The sequence below is a fragment of the Oncorhynchus clarkii genome, chromosome 33 (assembly GCF_045791955.1).
Source record: "Oncorhynchus clarkii lewisi isolate Uvic-CL-2024 chromosome 33, UVic_Ocla_1.0, whole genome shotgun sequence".
NCBI lineage: Eukaryota > Metazoa > Chordata > Actinopteri > Salmoniformes > Salmonidae > Oncorhynchus > Oncorhynchus clarkii.
The window spans coordinates 28320879-28343125 of NC_092179.1; the positions used below are offsets into that span (position 1 = coordinate 28320879).

The window sequence follows — 22247 nt, forward strand, 5'->3', positions numbered from 1 at the left end:
CCTCTTGACAGAAGCAGTGATGCGTGAACACAGTTTAGAGGTGCCTCTCACCAGCTCTTCCAAAATCAGGTCAGCTTTGAAGGTTGCTGACAGAGTTTGATGGACTCTGTACTCGCTATGTATGTACTTTATAACACAATGAAAGCATTCACTCTGCGTTGTATGTTGGGGTGATGCACCAGACAATAACTTAATATTCAACCTGTGTGGAGTATATTCATTCTCTAAATGTTAAGCGCTGGTTGACTGTTCAGTGAATAAAAACTATAGTTCAACACAAAGGAACATGACAAGCCATTTTAAGAACCCACACACATTCACCACATTTGGCCCAGTGTTGGAGTGGTTCATTCCAATGTGAAGTAGAAAAAGCATGAACACACATTCTGTTGTTCCCTCATTAGACGCGTGTGCAGACTCATTCTGTTGTTCCCTCATTAGACGCGTGTGCAGACACATTCTGTTGTTCCCTCATTAGACGCGTGTGCAGACTCATTCTGCAACGCTCCTTTGAGGAGACGGGTTCTTTTTTTGTTGTGCCTTGAAACTGGAAACTGCTGTGACTGGCATCCATTTTGGGTCTCCCACAACTCCTGTTAATTACCAGCCCATGGTGTCCGCTGACAGAGGCGATGATGGCTGGAGCATAGCCAGGCCTAATTGGACTAGGCAGGCAGATATGCAGGGCCTTGCCCTTGGACTATTGCACTGTAGTGTCTTCCTACAGCTGTTGTGTCTATGACTGTGTTTGTGGGAAGACACTGCCATGGGTAAAATCCAAATGGCACCCTTTTCCCTGCACACTGGTCAAAACTAGTGCACTATGTAGGGAATAGGATGCCATTTGGAACGCAGACTACAAGCACTGTAGCACTCTACTGCTTATTAGTAGCTCCCCTTTAGAATGGGCTTAATGTATTGCAATATAATGCAGTAGAATGGACTTTAGGTACTGCAATACAATGAGTTTAATGTACTGCAATAGAATGGGCTTAATGTACTGCAATATAATGGGCTCAATGTACTGCAGTAGAATGGGTTTAATGTACTGCAGTAGAATGGGTTTAATATACTGCAGTATAATGGGTTTAATATACTGCAGTAGAATGGGTTTAATATACTGCAGTAGAATGGGTTTAATATACTGCAGTAGAATGGGTTTAATATACTTCAGTAGAATGGGTTTAATATACTGCAGTAGAATGGGTTTAATATACTGCAGTAGAATGGGTTTTATATACTTCAGTAGAATGTGTTTAATATACTGCAGTAGAATGGGTTTTATATACTTCAGTAGAATGGGTTTTATATACTTCAGTAGAATGGGTTTAATATACTTCAGTAGAATGGGTTTAATATACTGCAGTAGAATGGGTTTAATATACTTCAGTAGAATGGGTTTAATATACTTCAGTAGAATGGGTTTAATATACTGCAGTAGAATGGGTTTTATATACTTCAGTAGAATGGGTTTAATATACTTCAGTAGAATGGGCTCAATGTACTGCAACAGGCACTTCACTGTGAATTAGTCTTATATCAAACTATTGTAAGTATATAAAACATGAAGTTGTTACTGTCGGAGCTGAACTGGAATCAAGGGAAAGGTCCTGGACTGAGATGAAATGCATTTCAATGGGACTGACTAAGATTGAAAGACTAGCTGAGATTTAGCTGTTGAGGCAAAATATATGTTGTAGCTTACAGATGGAGAATGCAGTGTCATGGCAACAGGTTTCTATGTTCACGTTGAAAATGGCAGGACTGCAGAAATGTCCTTTTTCCACTAAAAACATGTTTCGTTGACAATTCCATCCTGACAGCTGAGACGGGTTCAAACTGTCGGCACAGCATCTTGGAATGCGTACCCATGCTACCCGTCAGAGCGCGTTGTCATGGTGATGTTGGTGATGCTGATGTATGACGCGTCTTGAGGAAACAGAATGTTACAGGAGCCCACATCTGGTGTAACATGAAGTTGCCCCTAGACGCTGATGTTTGGTCAGTTTTGCGTTTTCCCACACTAATGGTTAAGGTTAGAATTGGGACAGAGGAAGCTGATCCTAGATCTGTACTTAAGGGAAACTTGACCACAGAGCCCAACATCTCTCATAAACCCCTTCTCTGTGCATTACAGGGGAAGACCCCGAGACGAGACGCATGCGGACAGTGAAGAACATTGCTGACCTACGGCAGAACCTGGAGGAGACCATGTCCAGTCTGCGGGGGACGCAGATCAGTCACAGGTTAGCAAGGGGCTCGGGAACGTCCACTGTGGGGCTCAGGGTTGGGGTCAATTCCATTTAAATTCAATACAATTCAGGAAGTACACTGAAATTCCAATTATTTTCAATGCTTTCAATTACAACAATGTTGAATTGGAATTGGATTTGGTTTACTTCCTGATTGACTGGAATTGAAATTGTTGACCTCGTACAATTATATGTTTTTCATTCTCTGCAGTTCCTCAATCTAAAGTTGATATGATTATAATTATATCAGGTCCTCAATCTAAAGTTGATATGATTATAATTATATCAGGTCCTCAATCTAAAGTTGATATGATTATAATTATATCAGGTCCTCAATCTAAAGTTGATATGATTATAATTATATCAGTTCCTCAATCTAAAGTTGATATGATTATAATTATATCAGGTCCTCAATCTAAAGTTGATATGATTATAATTATATCAGGTCCTCAATCTAAAGTTGATATGATTATAATTATATCAGTTCCTCAATCTAAAGTTGATATGATTATAATTATATCAGGTCCTCAATCTAAAGTTGATATGATTATAATTATATCAGGTCCTCAATCTAAAGTTGATATGATTATAATTATATCAGGTCCTCAATCTAAAGTTGATATGATTATAATTATATCAGCTCCTCAATCTAAAGTTGATATGATTATAATTATATCAGGTCCTCAATCTAAAGTTGATATGATTATAATTATATCAGGTCCTCAATCTAAAGTTGATATGATTATAATTATATCAGGTCCTCAATCTAAAGTTGATATGATTATAATTATATCAGGTCCTCAATCTAAAGTTGATATGATTATAATTATATCAGGTCCTCAATCTAAAGTTGATATGATTATAATTATATCAGGTCCTCAATCTAAAGTTGATATGATTATAATTATATCAGGTCCTCAACTAAAACACTGGTCAGTTATTATTTAGGATTCCTGATGTTTTCAGGGTTTTAAACTACCTGGCATTCTATTTTCAGATTAAACATTCTGATTGGATGAGTATATAAAGGACAGATACCGTATTTCAGAAGTCTCAAAGCTTTTTACGATTTTCCCCCAATTACCCTATCTTGATATTTCCTAGATATTCTAATCAAGTACTTACACGCTACTGGCACACTTTGATGGTGTTTGAGGGGGACAGAAAACCACAACCTATCATGTCTGGTTCGTCACAACAGCAGCCTGTTCGCATTAAAGGAATGTCTTGGCTGATCTCCGGCGAGTCATAATAATGATCATGGGTTTTTGTCATGGCTCTGGGCTGTACTCTTCTCTTCTCCAATGGATTATTCTGATATTTCTGACCCATTTGTGGGGAAAATGGTGGCAAGGTGGCGGAACAGCCGTGACAGATGGCAGCGTGTGTTCCCTCACCGCCACCAGAAAGGAGCGCGGCGCTACTGATCAATAAAGCACCATTGTTTCTCTAGCACATTGACTCTCTAGCACATTGACTAGCTAGCACATTGACTCTCTAGCACATTGACTAGCTAGCACATTGACTCTCTGGCACATTGACTCTCTAGCACATTGACTCTCTAGCACATTGACTATCTAGCACATTGACTAGCTAGCACATTGACTCTCTAGCACATTGACTCTCTAGCACATTGACTAGCACATTGACTCTCTAGCACATTGACTCTATAGCACATTGACTCTCTAGCACATTGACTCTCTAGCACATTGACTCTCTAGCACATTGACTCTATAGCACATTGACTCTCTAGCACATTGACTCTCTAGCACATTGACTCTCTAGCACATTGACTCTCAAGCACATTGACTCTCTAGCACAGCACATTGACTCTCTAGCACATTGACTCTCTAGCACATTAACTATCTAGCACATTGACTAGCTAGCACATTGACTCTCTAGCACATTGACTATCTAGCACATTGACTAGCTAGCACATTGACTCTCTGGCACATTGTTTCTCTAGCACATTGTTTCTCTAGCACATTGTTTCTCTAGCACATTGACTCTCTAGCACATTGACTCTCTAGCACATTGACTCTCTAGCACATTGACTCTCTAGCACATTGACTCTCTAGCACATTGACTCTCAAGCACATTGTTTCTCTAGCACATTGTTTCTCTAGCACATTGACTCTCTAGCACATTGACTCTCTAGCACATTGACTCTCTAGCACATTGACTCTCTGGCACATTGTTTCTCTAGCACATTGTTTCTCTAGCACATTGTTTCTCTAGCACATTGACTCTCTAGCACATTGACTCTCTAGCACATTGACTCTCAAGCACATTGTCTCTCTAGCACATTGTTTCTCTAGCACGTTGACTCTCTAGCACATTGACTCTCTAGCACATTGACTATCTAGCACATTGACTAGCTAGCACATTGTTTCTCTAGCACATTGACTCTCTAGCACATTGACTCTCTAGCACATTGACTCCAGTTAGACCCCCAGGGGCCTCTGCTGTTATTCCATTGAGACACTTAGAGACGTAATGAGGAGAGGACACCCAGCATGGAACATGAAGGATTATCAAACCCTCAACATCAGCCATGTAGAAACCTGTCTGCCCGCCTCCCTGTCTGCCCGTCTGTCTGTCCGTCTGTCTGTCCGCCTGTTTGTCTGTCCGCCTGTTTGTCTGCCCACCTGCCTGTCTGCCCGCCTGTCTGCCCGCCTGTCTGTCTGCCTGCCTGTCTGCCTGCCTGTCTGCCCGCCTGTCTGCCCGCCTGTCGGCCTGCCTGCCCACCTGTCAGTCTGTCTGCTACAGTATATATGAGTGTAAATAGAGTGAGGGTATCAGACAGGAATTCCAATGGGGCTCGTAACTAGAGAATGGGCAAGCCATTAAAAGGTCTTTCACACACAGAAATTGCCGTGAAGAGGTAATCAGGGCGAAGGTTTTTCACCTCCATTGTAATGAATCACTGCTGCATGAAGAACCGGCCCACAGTGTGTGATCGTTATTTATATGAGGGATTTCTTTTTTCTTTTCTGACTGGAGCTTCATTTCCATGCGTACTTCATGGCCATCTGGTCCAGCTGATAGAGAGGCTGTGTTTGTCATCAATCTGATGTAAAGGACCTCTCTGTGTGGTAGTTTCTCTGTTATAACCCTTGTAAAGGACCTCTCTGTGTGGTAGTTTCTCTGTTATAACCCTTGTAAAGGACCTCTCTGTGTGGTAGTTTCTCTGTTATAACCCATGTAAAGGACCTCTCTGTGTGGTAGTTTCTCTGTTATAACCCATGTAAAGGACCTCTCTGCATGGAAATGTAAAGGACCTCTCTGTGTGGTGGTTTCTCTGTTATAACCCATGTAAAGGACCTCTCTGTGTGGTAGTTTCTCTGTTATAACCCATGTAAAGGACCTCTCTGTGTGGTAGTTTCTCTGTTATAACCCATGTAAAGGATCTCTCTGTGTGGTGGTTTCTCTGTTATAACCCATGTAAAGGACCTCTCTGTGTGGTAGTTTCTCTGTTATAACCTATGTTAATGACCTCTCTGTGTGGTGGTTTCTCTGTTATAACCCATGTAAAGGACCTCTCTGTGTGGTAGTTTCTCTGTTATAACCCATGTTAATGACCTCTCTGTGTGGTGGTTTCTCTGTTATAACCCATGTAAAGGACCTCTCTGTGTGGTAGTTTCTCTGTTATAACCCGTGTTAATGACCTCTCTGTGTGGTAGTTTCTCTGTTATAACCCATGTAAAGGACCTCTCTGTGTGGTGGTTTCTCTGTTTTAACCCATTTAAAGGATCTCTCTGTGTGGTGGTTTCTCTGTTATAACTCATGTAAAGGACCTCTCTGTGTGGTGGTTTCTCTGTTATAACCCGTGTTAATGACCTCTCTGTGTGGTAGTTTCTCTGTTATAACCCGTGTAAAGGACCTCTCTGTGTGGTAGTTTCTCTGTTATAACCCATGTAAAGGATCTCTCTGTGTGGTGGTTTCTCTGTTATAACCCATGTAAAGGACCTCTCTGTGTGGTAGTTTCTCTGTTATAACCCATGTAAAGGATCTCTCTGTGTGGTGGTTTCTCTGTTATAACCCATGTAAAGGACCTCTCTGTGTGGTAGTTTCTCTGTTATAACCTATGTGTGGTAGTTTCTCTGTTTCTCTGTTATAATGACCTCTCTGTGTGGTAGTTTCTCTGTTATAACCCATGTAAAGGACCTCTCTGTGTGGTAGTTTCTCTGTTATAACCCATGTTAACCCTTGTAAAGGACCTCTCTGTGTGGTAGTTTCTCTGTTATAACCCTTGACCTCTCTCTGTGTGGTGGTTTCTCTGTTGGTAGTTTCTCTGTTATAACCCATGTAAAGGACCTCTCTGTGTGGTAGTTTCTCTGTTATAACCCTTGTGTTAATGACCTCTCTGTGTGGTAGTTTCTCTGTTATAACCCATGTAAAGGACCTCTCTGTGTGGTGGTTTCTCTGTTATAACCCTTGTAAAGGACCTCTCTGTGTGGTGGTTTCTCTGTTATAACCCATGTAAAGGACCTCTCTGTGTGGTGGTTTCTCTGTTATAACCCATTTAAAGGATCTCTCTGTGTGGTGGTTTCTCTGTTATAACCCATTTAAAGGATCTCTCTGTGTGGTGGTTTCTCTGTTATAACCCATGTAAAGGACCTCTCTGTGTGGTAGTTTCTCTGTTATAACCCATGTAAAGGACCTCTCTGTGTGGTAGTTTCTCTGTTATAACCCATGTAAAGGACCTCTCTGTGTGGTGGTTTCTCTGTTATAACCCATGTAAAGGACCTCTCTGTGTGGTGGTTTCTCTGTTATAACCCATGTAAAGGACCTCTCTGTGTGGTGGTTTCTCTGTTATAACCCATGTAAAGGACCTCTCTGTGTGGTGGTTTCTCTGTTATAACCCATGTAAAGGACCTCTCTGTGTGGTAGTTTCTCTGTTATAACCCATGTAAAGGACCTCTCTGTGTGGTAGTTTCTCTGTTATAACCCATGTAAAGGACCTCTCTGTGTGGTGGTTTCTCTGTTATAACCCATTTAAAGGACCTCTCTGTGTGGTAGTTTCTCTGTTATAACCCATGTACTGGTTGTTCTCTATGGCTGATTGTAACGTGTGAATCCCAGCCCCATGGCCCCCCACCTGCTTTGTAATTGAACTCTGCTTGAAACAGAGCGCCATCCACCACAACACTAACATTCCTCACAGAAACCCTCCACACTCCTCCAAGACCCAGACGTTGCCACACCACCACAGATAATCTGTATCGATCAAAGCCCATGTTTGATTCTCTGTCCAACCTACACCCAGACGGAATGAAAAAAATAGTATTGATTGACATTTGAAGAGAAATATGTTTTCCGCATATGAAAAGACGCTGTGCTCTTCAAGGGCAATTCCCCAGATTGCAAGAAAAGAACAATTGCCCCCAAAAATCCCTTTCCACTGTGGCTGTGTATTAGTCCCATGGGATTCTGACTCCTCGGATGACATTTTAAATGCGCTAGCTTTACCCGGTCTGGTTTGTTTAATTGGTGTTTACAGCGTTATAGGCAGAGTCAATTATTCACAGCAATACGATGTCTGGATATCTGCTGGGCAGATACACCGTGCTGAGGAGAGCATGTGATTTCTCACAGATGCAGGCTTAGGCGGTGTCTCAAATGGCACCCTGTTCCCTGTAGTGCACTACTTTGACCAGAGCCCTGTGCACTGTGTAGGGAATAGGGTGCCATTTGGGACGTAGACTTGCACAGGCTAAACTCATTTCCTTCACGCCATCAGTGGTGAAACCAATTGATCTGTAACACCTGTCAACCTGGGCGCCCACCGCACATACAGCTCTACCTCAACACCCCCATGCATTTCAACCAGCGGCAGCCCAATGCAGACCTATTGAATGAAGCTCTCCCATCCATGTCCATGCAGTACATACTCCAGACAGGCAGGATCATTACTCTACTGTCCTTCATATTACCTTAACCAGTGTACTCCAGGTCAACGATGGGAAAACATTATTCTCTGTAAATGTGGATACACACATCAAGGTTGTGACCCCTCCCCCATTCTTCCTGTGCTGTTTCCACCCCGTTTCATCCTGACTATTGATTTCCGGGTTTGGAGAGGAAGAGGGCCGCTCCCATACTGTGGGTTAGCCTCCGTGATGACACCATATCAGTCTTCCACCTTCCTGGAGGCCGCAGGGTACCAGGAGACAGGTGTGTGTGTGTGTGTGTGTGTGTGTGTGTGTGTGTGTGTGTGTGTGTGTGTGTGTGTGTGTGTGTGTGTGTGTGTGTGTGTGTGTGTGTGTGTGTGTGTGTGTGTGTGTGTGTGTGTGTGTGTTGTGTGTGTGTGTGTGTGTGTGTGTGTGTGTGTGTGTGTATTGTGTCTTATTGTAGAGTAGATGGATCAGGACAGTGAAGCCATGTAAATCATCCTGATCCTAAAATCATTGACAGCTGGCACCATTGGCTAATGCCGTCAATATGTGTCATAAAATAAATAAATAAATATTATTTTGAAAGAATAGCTGTGAAATAATTTGCGTAGACAATGGACAGATAAGAGACACATTTTAATACCATGTGTAGACACATTTCTGAAAATGTGGGCACAATCAGGATGTGGATAAGATCAGGTCACATGACGCATGTTAGCTCCAAGTGTAAACAGGGCTTTAGAGAATCGCTTCAGACTACATTATTGGAGCTGCGGTACCAACATGTGCCATAGGGGGCAGTGGTGACCCTCTGACAATGGGGCTCCCACACCCTACCTGCCTGCCTGCACACAGCACTGGCACAGGAATAATCAAACACACCTGCTCAGTGGCACGCCACAGCAGGTTATCTCAAACACTATGTGGGAAACCTGATGGATACCTGATCAGGATCTGGCAACCAGGTCTGGAACGCTACAGTCACAGCTCTCCTCTCTCCTCCAAACACACACACACACACATTACTTCTTCCTATCTCTCTCTCTCTGTCCACATACTGCAGAAACATATATTGTTCCATAGAGACACACTGCTGTAACGTTACACACGCGTGTGTGCGGGGGTTGATGGTGATGCAGAGTGACTGTGGTTGTGACATTACTAGCTATCTCCTTCCCTGGCTAGGATCACATAGCTGCAGCCTCTGTGTGCTCCTGATAGCTCACACACACACACACACACACACACACACACACACACACACACACAGACACACAGAACCTCCCACACACTACCTCATGCACACACACACACACACACACACAACCTCATACAACCTCACACACACACACACACACACACACACTCACAAACCAATACTCACATGGTTGTCACTTCACACAACCCCAGGGGTTAGAGATGGATCAGTCTCAGTGTTAGACAGTAGCTAGAGATGGATCAGTCTCAGACAGTGGTTAGAGATGGATCAGTCTCAGTGTTAGACAGTGGTTAGAGATGGATCAGTCTCAGTGTTAGACAGTAGTTAGAGATGGATCGGTCTCAGTGTTAGACAGTGGTTAAAGATGGATCAGTCTCAGTGTTAGACAGTGGTTAGAGATGGATCAGTCTCAGTGTTAGACAGTAGTTAGAGATGGATCAGTCTCAGTGTTATACAGTGGTTAAAGATGTATCAGTCTCAGATGGTGGTTAGAGATGGATCAGTCTCAGTGTTAGTCAGTAGTTAGAGATGGATCAGTCTCAGTGTTAGACAGTGGTTAGAGATGGATCAGTCTCAGTGTTAGACAGGGGTTAGAGATGGATCAGTCTCAGTGTTAGACAGTGGTTAGAGATGGATCAGTGTTAGACAGTGGTTAGAGATGGATCAGTCTCAGTGTTAGACAGTGGTTAGAGATGGATCAGTCTCAGTGTTAGACAGTGGTTAAAGATGGCTCAGTCTCAGTGTTAGACAGTGGTTAGAGATGGATCAGTCTCAGTGTTATACAGTGGTTAAAGATGTATCAGTCTCAGATAGTGGTTAGAGATGGATCAGTCTCAGTGTTAGTCAGTAGTTAGAGATGGATCAGTCTCAGTGTTAGACAGTGGTTAGAGATGGATCAGTCTCAGTGTTAGACAGGGGTTGGAGTGGATCAGTCTCAGTGTTAGAAAGTAGTTAGAGATGGATCAGTCTCAGTGTTATACAGTGGTTAAAGATGTATCAGTCTCAGATAGTGGTTAGAGATGGATCAGTCTCAGTGTTAGTCAGTAGTTAGAGATGGATCAGTCTCAGTGTTAGACAGTGGTTAGAGATGGATCAGTCTCAGTGTTAGAGAGTAGTTAGAGATGGATCAGTCTCAGTGTTAGACAGTGGTTAGAGATGGATCAGTCTCAGTGTTAGACAGTGGTTTAAGATGGATCAGTCTCAGTGTTAGACAGGGGTTGGAGTGGATCAGTCCCAGTGTTAGACAGTGGTTAGAGATGGATCAGTCTCAGTGTTAGACAGTGGTTAAAGATGGATGTCATCTGTCCCTAATGATCATCACAATCCATCTTGTTGTTATGCTCCTCTCAGCATCTTTACTTTGGCTCTTGTTAGATCCAGTTTGAATCTCTTTAAAATCAAGTTTTATATCCTGTTTTATAAATCGTTAGATATAAACACCCATAGTGTGAATAGGATGGATTGTATTGGAACGTTTAGATTTTAGGACATTGATATTTGTGGATTATACACCAATGATGGAGATGACCCCCAGACATGCGTGTAAACTGGATCTTTCCACCAGAGAGAGCTCAAGCAGTGTGTGTGTGTGTGTGTGCGTGTGTGCGTGTGTGTGTGTGTGTGTGTGTGTGTGTGTGTGTGTGTGTGTGTGTGTGTGCGTGCGTGCGTGCGTGCGTGCGTGTGCGTGCGTGCAATAGAGCACTTTCAGTACAGAGCAAAAACTGAGATTGTGTTTTGCATAAATGTGATTATGTGTTTTGCATAGTTTTTGAGTGAACTATCCCTTTAAAACACTGAAAGAAATAGTGAAAGAAATAGCAGGCTACGAGATAGCAGGCTAGACACACTCACACACATATACACACACAAACACACACAAACAGTAGGTGATGTGTGTGGAGGTAACGAGTGGCATCCATTTTAGGGAAACTGCTTCGTTGCAACAACACTACCAATCTTTCTGCCTGAGCAATGTATCCTTCATACAACAGTGCACATGCTAATAGGAACATATTTTAGGGAGTGGACATTTGGGTCTGTGTGTTGAGCTGGCTATGGGTTCACCGTATGGTCATTCAACAGGGTCTCTCCAAACTAAACTCATGTCACCTTGGGGTGAAGTTGACCCTAGATGCTGATCTTGGATCAGTTTTGCACTTCACCCCAGAGCTCACCCTGGTGGAAAGATTGGGAATATTTGTAAAGTGTCAGCAGAGCTGAAAGTATTGATCTCTCTGCTCAAATCCTCTCTGTGGCTGTGCCAGGGGGCTGAGCTGATCTGTCCCTAAACTTTCCTAATCACGCTCTCTTTCTCACTCTCCCCCTCTCTCACTCTTTTCCTCTCTCTCTTTTCCTCTGTCTCTCTCTCTCTCTTTTCCCCTCTCCCTCACTCTTTTCCTATCTCTTTTCCTATCTCTCTCTCTCTCTCTCTCTCTCTCTCTCTCTCCCTCTTTTCTGCTCTCTCCAACTCTCTGACCTCTTCAGCACCTTGGAGACGACCTTCGACAGCACAGTGACCACAGAGGTCAACGGGCGGAGCATCACCAGTCGCTCCGCCCCCATGACCTCCTGGCGCCTCGGCCAATCAGCCCCAAGCCCCCGCCTACAAGCAGGCGACGCCCCTTCTATGCCCAGTACCTACACCACAGTCCCACCACCTCGGACAGGTGCAGGCACAGGTGGCGCCACTGGGCGGTACGGTCACTCGGACTCCTCCCGGTTTGTGTACAGTGCCCCCCTGAGGCGAGCGGCGACGGCAGGGGCGAGAGGGGCCGAGCAGGGGGAGAAGGGAGGAGGGCCGGAGGGGATGCTGGAGATGGACGTGGCAGGGTACATGAGCGACGGAGACATCCTGGGGAAGAACGTCAGGACAGATGACATCACCAGTGGGTAAGCGACTATGCCATAGACAGAATAGAATAGATTCTATGTTGTCCATTGCTTAGAAGGTAAATGTGTCTTCTGCTTCTCCCAACACCCCCAGACACACACACATTCAGGGTCAATCCTGTTATTGAAGAAAATAATCACAGTTATTGCCAAGGCCATCGCAATTCTTCCAAATGGAATGGTGAGACAGGAGAACATATGAGGGGCGATGAAGTTGTGGCTTTCACACAGCTATTGAGCAGCGACGGGAGGAATTCACCATACATGTACATTCCATACCAAACTCTCAATAGTGCGCTGGCTGACACATCGCTCAGTGAGAAAGAATAGCCCCAGATCTATTGTACATCACTGTGTTAGCCGTTCCTCTGGGGACACTGATAAGTGCTCTTCCCCAACACCCACATGTTCTGTGTCCCAGATGGCACCTTATTCCCTATATAGTGCACTACATTTGACCAGGCCTCATAGGGCTCTGGTATAAAGTAGTGCACTATAAAGGGAATAGGGTGCCATGTGGAACTCATACCTGCATTAGTTCTCCCATCCTATTTGTTCATGTATGAAATTGATTTATTGAACACCACCCGAACGAACCATCCACATTAACTATGATTAAGGTACTGTAGGGGCCAAACGTATAGCACCTAGGGATGAAAAAGTGATTAGCTGAATTATGATCCTAATTAGCTTAAACCTAATGTGCTTTCATGTCCTATCAGCCGTCTCTGATTACAACCCTGTAAATGTGTGTGCACACACGTGGGCATGCACACACGCTCACACACTCCCAATACACACACACACACTCACACTCCCGATACACACAGTCGCGAACACAACCCAGCTTAGTGATGTAGTTTCTTCTTCGTAGGTACCTTACAGACGGTGGTCTTCACCTATACTCACGGAACGTCGGTCGCGCCCCTGACCTGAACACGGCGCTAGAGGTCACCCAGAGGATGGTCAAGGAGGTGCACGGGGACGCAGACAGGTAAGGGTGTGGCTTCCTCACAACTATTTGGGTTACTGGCGGAGGAGGGTGCAATTTCTCCTAGCTGATGATCTTGGATCATTATTGCATTTTCTCCACTAACGATTAAGGCCAGGATTGGGGGAGTCGAAGCTGATCCTGGATCTGTACCTTTGGGGAAACTATAACATGGAGCGTCTTCTAAATTACCAAGATGCAAATGTAAGACGAGAATGCCCTTCGCCAGAAATGACACGCTCTCCAGTCTCCCAGACAGAGAGAAAGCTGCCGTCGCAAACCAGGCGAAAGAGAAATGTGTCATTGATTTAATTCTGTCAAGCTGTGATTTGATGACATGCTATCATAAAAGCGGGGAGAGAAGTGAGGAGGTGATGTCACAGCGTGGATATAGGGATTCTGAGAAGACTTAAATGAATGTGTTCTTGGAAGTTTGAGAAATGTCTGTAAATTGGATGCAGTACTCTGCTGGTTACTCTGTGGACTCCCCAGATTCATTCAATTATCAGACTCCACGGTTCTGGAGGCAGAACTTTTTCAAGCTTCTAATAAAATCTTTGGTTTGATAGTATGTTTAATTTCCTATCTGTTCTATTATTATTTTTATTTTTTTTAATGCATTTGTGGTTCCGACTATAATGGTAACTGTCATTATTTGACTGAGGCGAACAGGAGGACAGAATAAGAGAAAGGGTCTGAGCAGAGTAAATGTCTTGTTGATTTATCAAATAGGAAGAAAAATATTTTGCTTGGTGTGTCTTCCTTTGTGCTCCTAGACTTGATCATCAAACGGTTGTTTTGTATACTGGAGGGTTGGAGGTTCTCTGTAGCAGTCAGAGGAGAGAGTCAGATCATGTCTGGGACTTTCCAACCGTCAAAGCGGCCGGTCTGAATACAGTATAACCTGTACGCTCGTCACGTTGACTCTCATCTCGCTGTCAGCCTGTCAGCTTCGATCTGGAGGTGAACTGACTGATAGATCCAAGCTAATCAAACGCGTCAGAAGTCCAGACCACACTGTCCACTGTGCTGTCTTCCCTCATACTCCACTTTCACTCATATCGCCTCCAGACCTGGGTTTATATACTATTTGAAATCATTTAAAATATTTGATCTAAGCTTGATTGAGCCGTGACATAATAAACCTGCTACTGGCAGGCAAGAGCAAACGCTCAATGTTTTTGAATGATTTCAAATACTATCTGAACCCAGGATAGCCTCCTCCTGCATGTACTACGCTCTATTCACTACCCCTAACTAATCCATACCTAACTTTAAGATGACAGTGTGACTTTCACTGCAGGACGTAGTTGCATAGTCTGACACCTCAGGGATAATGGGATATGTAGTCTCTGATCCCATAGACGTGGGAAGGAGGCCAGGTATAGCAGCCTCGATAAGGATCTTTCAGGAGTGAATTACGGAAGGCTGCTTTTTGCCCGAAGGAGGGAGGCTAAATCCCCCTGCTCTAATGCTTCCTTCCTGTCTGCCTCAGGATGTGCATCCTAAATGGCACCCTATTCCCTATATAACACACTACTATTGACCAGGCCTCATAGGGCTCTGGTCAAAGATACTACACTATATAGGGAATAGGGTGCCATTTGAGATGCATCCAGTGTGTGTCAGTGTGTGATTGTAGCGCCTGACATTTCTCAGTCCCACTGACATCTGACGGGCTCTGGGAAGGAAATTCATTTGGGAGCCTCCCGCTCAACTGAGCTAGGCTCTTGTGCAGTCTCCTCTCTCTCTCTCTCTCTCTCTCTCTCTCTCTCTCTCTCTCTCTCTCTCTCTCACCGTGACGGATACACTCAAATCATTCTCATCCCAAAACTTTTGGAACACCTTGGAACATACAGAAGTCCATATTTCCTAAAGCCCCTGCCTAACGTTGCCCTAACTTTCTCTCCTGTCCTCTCGGCATCCACACTGGTCCTACATGCTGCAGTATCTCTTCTCACGTAGAGAAACTGTGCTCTCTCCACAACAGGAGCATCTTTACGGAGATGGTTGACTATAGGCTTGTTAGAAGCAATAAAGACTTGCTTTGATGCCTGGTGTCCTTTGACCTGGAGTTCCCACTTGCCTCCTCACTGCGTTTTCACAGTCAAAGGTCCGGTAGTTAGCAGTTTACTGTGTGAAAAACTCCATCCTGAAATTCAGCTTTAAACCAACCAAATCAATTTAACATGTTAAACCAATTGAATTTCTCAATTTAAACTTCTGTGCTTGGTTGTTAAACTTGATGGACTGTTTTCCTGGACCCAGATAAAGCCTAGTACCGGATAAATAAATAGAAATAATCTACAGGGAATCTCCTTTGAAATTGCTTTTAAGTCCAGGAATAGTCTTAATCTGGGTCCAGGAAACCAACCCGCACTATTCCACCCAAAATGAGCTTCTATCTTGGGACTAGTCTTCCTTTCCATTGGTCACAGCTCCCTGACAAATTACAAGGCCTAATTGAGAAGGTAAACAGGCCCATCCTCAGCCAGAGACAGAGAGATGGAGAGAGAGAGAGATTTGGAGGTCCTGTAAAGAAAACACAAAAAACGTTTTTATTTGCATAAAGAGCTCCGTTGGGGCTCATTACCTTTCATGGTTATGTCTGCTAACCAACGAGTCCCCTGGCAGCTCTCAAGGCAGCGGTATCCGCAACACTACGGAGGCTACCTAGCTAAATCCATCTAAATGAATACTGATTGGGAATGGTAAGTAACATTTGAAGGAAGAGACCATCTGGTGCGGAAACAGTGTGGATTTGTGTTTGGTGCTAAGGAGTATTTATTAGTTGTTTTTTTACAGTAGGCTGCATTACAGTTGGAGTGGATGTGTGCTTGAGTCTATTCAATACTGATGTCATAAATACATATGCCACTAATGCTCACTCGAAAAAGCAATGCATTGTATTTACATGAAGCTGGCTTCGATAGTTGAGCTGGTGATGTGAGGCTCTGGTTTGCTCAGTCGATGTTGCCCTCGTCCTTTGTAGAATCTTCCGGGTCGTCGTGGTCTGAGAGGTTCATCTCACTCTGGAGATTTGTCCGCGTCGGTCAGTGTTCTTGTACTAGATTTGAGCATATTTTCAGCTGCAGTCTGATATATGCTAGTTTAGTATGCACTTCATCTTTAGGAGATCAATAGTTCAGAGTTCATACCATGTCATGTGTGAGGCAAGCTCTCACGTTTCCTGGTCTGTAGAGTTGAAATTAGAATTAGCCCTTTTCAACGTGGGGGACAAGTCCTCCCGTTATTTGGAACTAAAGTGACTTTTCATCACGGGGGCTTTTATTGAAATGTAGAAAAAGGGTTGGTTCATAATTTCCGACCAATGTCTATTCACTTGGCCGTGGCCGCTGAGTGAGCATCAGTTTACTTATGAAAACAATTCTCTCATTTAGAAGACTAAATATCACATTACATCATTTACATCAAATAGTTTAATATGTTTTATTTTATACAAGAATTAGATGCAAGCCTCATAACTGAGGAACCTGTATAAACAGAGTTAGGGTAATGTGCTGAATTGTCTTTCATGAGGTCACAATCATGAAACAAAACGGACCGGGTCGTAGCTGGCTTCTCCACCGACCGTTTCCACATTTTCAAATTCTGGGATGTAGTAGAATTTGGCGGGAGAGTTCCTTTGTTCTACTGCGACCCTCTCTCTCCCATATTGCATAGTCAGGGAGACAAGAGTCAGGGAGACCCTTCCTAACAGGAGAGGGGGACACTGCTTTACAAAGGACTCATAACCATGCCAATGGCCTCATAAAGAAGAGTCCTATTGAGATGGCACAGTAGCACTGCCAGTCAATGGCCTCATTCTCCTGTTTCATTAGTGTTGAGACGTCTTAAAAAATATATATATTTAACCATTATTTAACCAGCTAGGCAAGTTGACAACAAGTTCTCATTTACAACTGCGACCTGGCCAAGATAAAGCACAGCAGTTCGACACATACAATAACACAGAGTTACACATGGAATAAACAAACATACAGTCAATAATACAGTAGATGAGATAAGAGGTAAGATAAGGGAGGTAAGGCAATAAATAGGCCATGGTGGCGAAGTAATTACAATATAGCAATTAAACACTGGAATGGTAGATGTGCAGAAGATGAATGTGCAAGTAGAGATACTGGGGTGCAAAGGAGCAAGATAAATAAATAAATAAATACAGTATGGGATGAGGTAGTTGGATGGGCTGTTTACAGATGGGCTATGTACAGGTGCAGTGATCTGTGAGCTGCTCTGATAGCTGGTGCTTAAAGCTAGTGAGAGATATATAAGTCTCCAGCCTCAGTGATTTTTGCAGTTCGTTCCAAATCAAATCAAAATCAAATCAAATGTATTTATCTAGTCCTTCTTACATCAGCTGATATCTCAAAGTGCTGTACAGAAACCCAGCCTAAAACCCCAAACAGCAAGCAATGCAGGTGTAGAAGCACCAGTCATTGGCAGCAGAGAACTGGAAGGAAAGGCTGTCAAAGGAGGAATTGGCTTTGCGGGAGACCAGTGAGATATACTTGCTGGAGCGCGTGCTACGGGTGGGTGCTGCTATGGTGACCAGTGAGATGAGATAAGGCGGGGCTTTACCTAGCAGAGACTTGTAGATGACCTGGAGCCAGTGGGTTTGGCGACGAGTATGAAGCAAGGGCCAGGATATGAGAGCGTACAGGTCGCAGTGGTGGGTAGTATATGGGGCTTTGGTGACAAAACGGATGGCACTGTGATAGACTGCATCCAATTTGTTGAGTAGGGTGTTGGAGGCTATTTTATAGATGAATTTTGGTGAAGGAGAAATGGGGGAGGCTTGGGCGAGTTGCTGTGGGGAGTGCAGGGCTGTTGACCGGGGTAGGGTTAGCCAGGTGGAAAGCATGGCCAGCCGTAGAAAAATGCTTATTGAAATTCTCAATTATAGTGGATTTATCGGTGGTGACAGTGTTTCCTAGCCTCAGTGCAGTGGGCAGCTGGGAGGAGGTGCTCTTATTCTCCATGGACTTTACAGTGTCCCAGAACTTTTTTGAGTTTGTGCTACAGGATTCAAATTTTTGCTTGAAAAAGCTAGCCTTAGCTTTCCTAACTGCCTGTGTATATTGGTTCCTAACTTCCCTGAAAAGTTGCATATCACGGGGGCAATTCGATGCTAATGCAGAACGCCACGGGATGTTTTTTTGCTGGTCAAGGGCAGTCAGATCTGGAGAGAACCAAGGGCAGTCAGATCTGGAGAGAACCAAGGCCAGTATCTGTTCCTGGTTCTACATGTTTTGCACCGCCAGTCAAGACTCATCCTCCTGTTTCACCAGTATTGAGACGTCTTGCACCGCCAGTCAAGACTCATCCTCCTGTTTCACCAGTATTGAGACGTCTTGCACCGCCAGTCAAGACTCATCCTCCTGTTTCACCAGTATTGAGACGTCTTGCACCGCCAGTCAAGACTCATCCTCCTGTTTCACCAGTATTGAGACATCTTGCACCGCCAGACAAGACTCATCCTCCTGTTTCACCAGTATTGAGACGTCTTGCACCGCCAGTCAAGACTCATCCTCCTGTTTCACCAGTATTGAGACGTCTTGCACCGCCAGTCAAGACTCATCCTCCTGTTTCACCAGTATTGAGACGTCTTGCACCGCCAGTCAAGACTCATCCTCCTGTTTCACCAGTATTGAGACGTCTTGCACCGCCAGACAAGACTCATCCTCCTGTTTCACCAGTATTGAGACGTCTTGCACCGCCAGTCAAGACTCATCCTCCTGTTTCACCAGTATTGAGACGTCTTGCACCGCCACCCTTTAGACCTTTGTTAGCAGCTAGCTGTGTTAATGCCCTGAGGCTGCAGCAAAACTTGCGTCAAAGGAGACGGCCGTCAGAACAAAGCCTCTATTCACTTTCAAGGTGATTCACATGAAAGAGAAAGGTCTTGAGTCAATCCTTGAGCCAAAGTGAAGGAGAATCATTCCAAGCCTTTCTCACCTTCTCTGAGGAGAATTGTGGATTCTGACAAGGTCATTTTATGTACTGGCCTTCAGCATTTGTTATGGAAAATGCGATGGTAGAATGGCTACAAATTTGGTTCTGATGCTGTTACAATCTGAAATTCCACCTCCGGGAACAGATGCCTAAGCAAGTGATGCATTTCCCCCTAAACGGTGTTGCCAGTCTGCAGTAGACACAATAACTAGTCAAACTGTGGCTTTTCTACATCCACTCTCATGATCTGGCATTATGAAACAGTTGTGACTTCTACTCTGGCTAAAAGCCCATCTAAAAATAACCCAACTCATGCATCATAAATGAGTGTGTGCTCGTTGCTCTACTGTCAGGCGAGGCCGTCGAGGCACAAGCGGGTGTGTTTTGACACGACAGCCTCCTGATTCTCAGCACAGGCATGAATAAGTAAAGGGCTCTGCTTTTAGCGTCTCTGTGTCTCTAAGTCTATCCCTCTGCTGCCTACATGGAGCCAGCTAGAAGGCCGGACTGGTGATGGCAGCTGGCTCTGCACTTTTCTGTTTGAAAAGGAAGCTTTGGGGGATTGGGGTGTGTATGTGTGTGTGTATGTATGTGTGTGTGTGTGTGTGTGTGTGTGTGTGTGTGTGTGTGTGTGTGTGTGTGTATGTGTATGTGTATGTGTATGTGTGTGTGTATGTGTGTGTGTGTATGTGTGTGTGTGTGTATGTGTATGTGTATGTGTATGTGTATGTGTATGTGTATGTGTATGTGTATGTGTGTGTGTGTGTGTGTGTGTGTGTGTGTGTGTGTGTGTGTGTGTGTGTGGTGAAACAGCAGATACACACTGATCCAGACAGGAGGGAGCGGTTGTGGTATCACTTCATGGCTCTGCAGTGCTGACGTAAGCAGTACAGGGGATGGTTTTTGCAGAGTCATTGACAAAGCCAGTTATTATATAAGGGTTGTGCTTCTGGTACAGTTCATGTGCACTAAAGCAACCACTAAGGGCACCACTAAGGGCACCACTAAGGGCACCACTTGAAAGGAAAGTGTCCTTGCTCACAACCTGAAGTTGTTATTTGTAGGACTTTCTGTTTTTGCAGTCAGTTCTAAGATACTTTACTGCAATGTCCTAAACAGTACCTGCTGTGTCAGAAAATGTGCTTTCAAGTAATGTTGGAAGATGTTTCATCGTAGATATCGGTGTCCTGCTGTGTGTGTGTGTGCCGTCTCTTAGAAATGGAAAAAGCACTGTTACCTCATTGCATACACTAATTATCTATTTGTTTACCATGGCTCAGAGTGAAACAATGTTTTACTTTGAAGCTCGGTGTTTCTGGCATTTCTTATGCTCTGGTATTGGTCCAAGTTTCTCTGGCATTCCCCATTCAGAAAACTGTATTCATCATTAACCAGAGTAATATTCTCCTGGGTAGGAAGGGCCTGTCATGAACCCAATGACCGTACTAATTAAAGTCTAAATAATTTAGTAGAGTCAATGGTGTAAGGAATGGGCACAGATTGTCACATACAGTGCCTTGCGAAAGTATTCGGCCCCCTTGAACTTTGCGACCTTTTGCCACATTTCAGGCTTCAAACATAAAGATATAAAACTGTATTTTTTTGTGAAGAATCAACAACAAGTGGGACACAATCATGAAGTGGAATGACATTTATTGGATATTTCAAACTTTTTTAACAAATCAAAAACTGAAAAATTGGGCGTGCAAAATTATTCAGCCCCCTTAAGTTAATACTTTGTAGCGCCACCTTTTGCTGCGATTACAGCTGTAAGTCGCTTGGGGTATGTCTCTATCAGTTTTGCACATCGAGAGACTGAAATTTTTCCCATTCCTCCTTGCAAAACAGCTCGAGCTCAGTGAGGTTGGATGGAGAGCATTTGTGAACAGCAGTTTTCAGTTCTTTCCACAGATTCTCGATTGGATTCAGGTCTGGACTTTGACTTGGCCATTCTAACACCTGGATATGTTTATTATTGAACCATTCCATTGTAGATTTTGCTTTATGTTTTGGATCATTGTCTTGTTGGAAGACAAATCTCCGTCCCAGTCTCAGGTCTTTTGCAGACTCCATCAGGTTTTCTTCTAGAATGGTCCTGTATTTGGCTCCATCCATCTTCCCATCAATTTTAACCATCTTCCCTGTCCCTGCTGAAGAAAAGCAGGCCCAAACCATGATGCTGCCACCACCATGTTTGACAGTGGGGATGGTGTGTTCAGCTGTGTTGCTTTTACGCCAAACATAACGTTTTGCATTGTTGCCAAAAAGTTCAATTTTGGTTTCATCTGACCAGAGCACCTTCTTCCACATGTTTGGTGTGTCTCCCAGGTGGCTTGTGGCAAACTTTAAACGACACTTTTTATGGATATCTTTAAGAAATGTCTTTCTTCTTGCCACTCTTCCATAATGGCCAGATTTGTGCAATATACGACTGATTGTTGTCCTATGGACAGAGTCTCCCTAGATCTCTGCAGTTCATCCAGAGTGATCATGGACCTCTTGGCTGCATCTCTGATCAGTCTTCTCCTTGTATGAGCTGAAAGTTTAGAGGGACGGCCAGGTCTTGGTAGATTTGCAGTGGTCTGATACTCCTTCCATTTCAATATTATCGCTTGCACAGTGCTCCTTGGGATGTTTAAAGCTTGGGAAATCTTTTTGTATCCAAATCCGGCTTTAAACTTCTTCACAACAGTATCTCGGACCTGCCTGGTGTGTTCCTTGTTCTTCATGATGCTCTCTGCGCTTTTAACGGACCTCTGAGACTATCACAGTGCAGGTGCATTTATACGGAGACTTGATTACACACAGGTGGATTGTATTTATCATCAATAGTCATTTAGGTCAACATTGGATCATTCAGACATCCTCACTGAACTTCTGGAGAGAGTTTGCTGCACTGAAAGTAAAGGGGCTGAATAATTTTGCACGCCCAATTTTTCAGTTTTTGCTTTGTTAAAAAAGTTTGAAATATCCAATAAATGTCGTTCCACTTCATGATTGTGTCCCACTTGTTGTTGATTCTT

The 22247-nt window shown here is 43.9% G+C and overlaps 1 protein-coding gene across 6 annotated transcripts in view; it reads left to right on the plus strand.

Annotated features, from left to right (window-relative positions):
- Positions 1 to 22247, plus strand: part of LOC139393207 (neuron navigator 3) — a 233241-nt gene that overhangs the window by 149600 nt on the left and 61394 nt on the right. For all 6 annotated transcript variants that reach the window (XM_071141644.1, XM_071141645.1, XM_071141647.1 and 3 more), the window contains exons 10-12: positions 2138 to 2246; positions 11853 to 12257; positions 13132 to 13251. In XM_071141644.1, coding sequence (XP_070997745.1) covers positions 2138 to 2246; positions 11853 to 12257; positions 13132 to 13251 — 634 coding nt within the window. The remainder of the gene's footprint in view (positions 1 to 2137; positions 2247 to 11852; positions 12258 to 13131; positions 13252 to 22247) is intronic.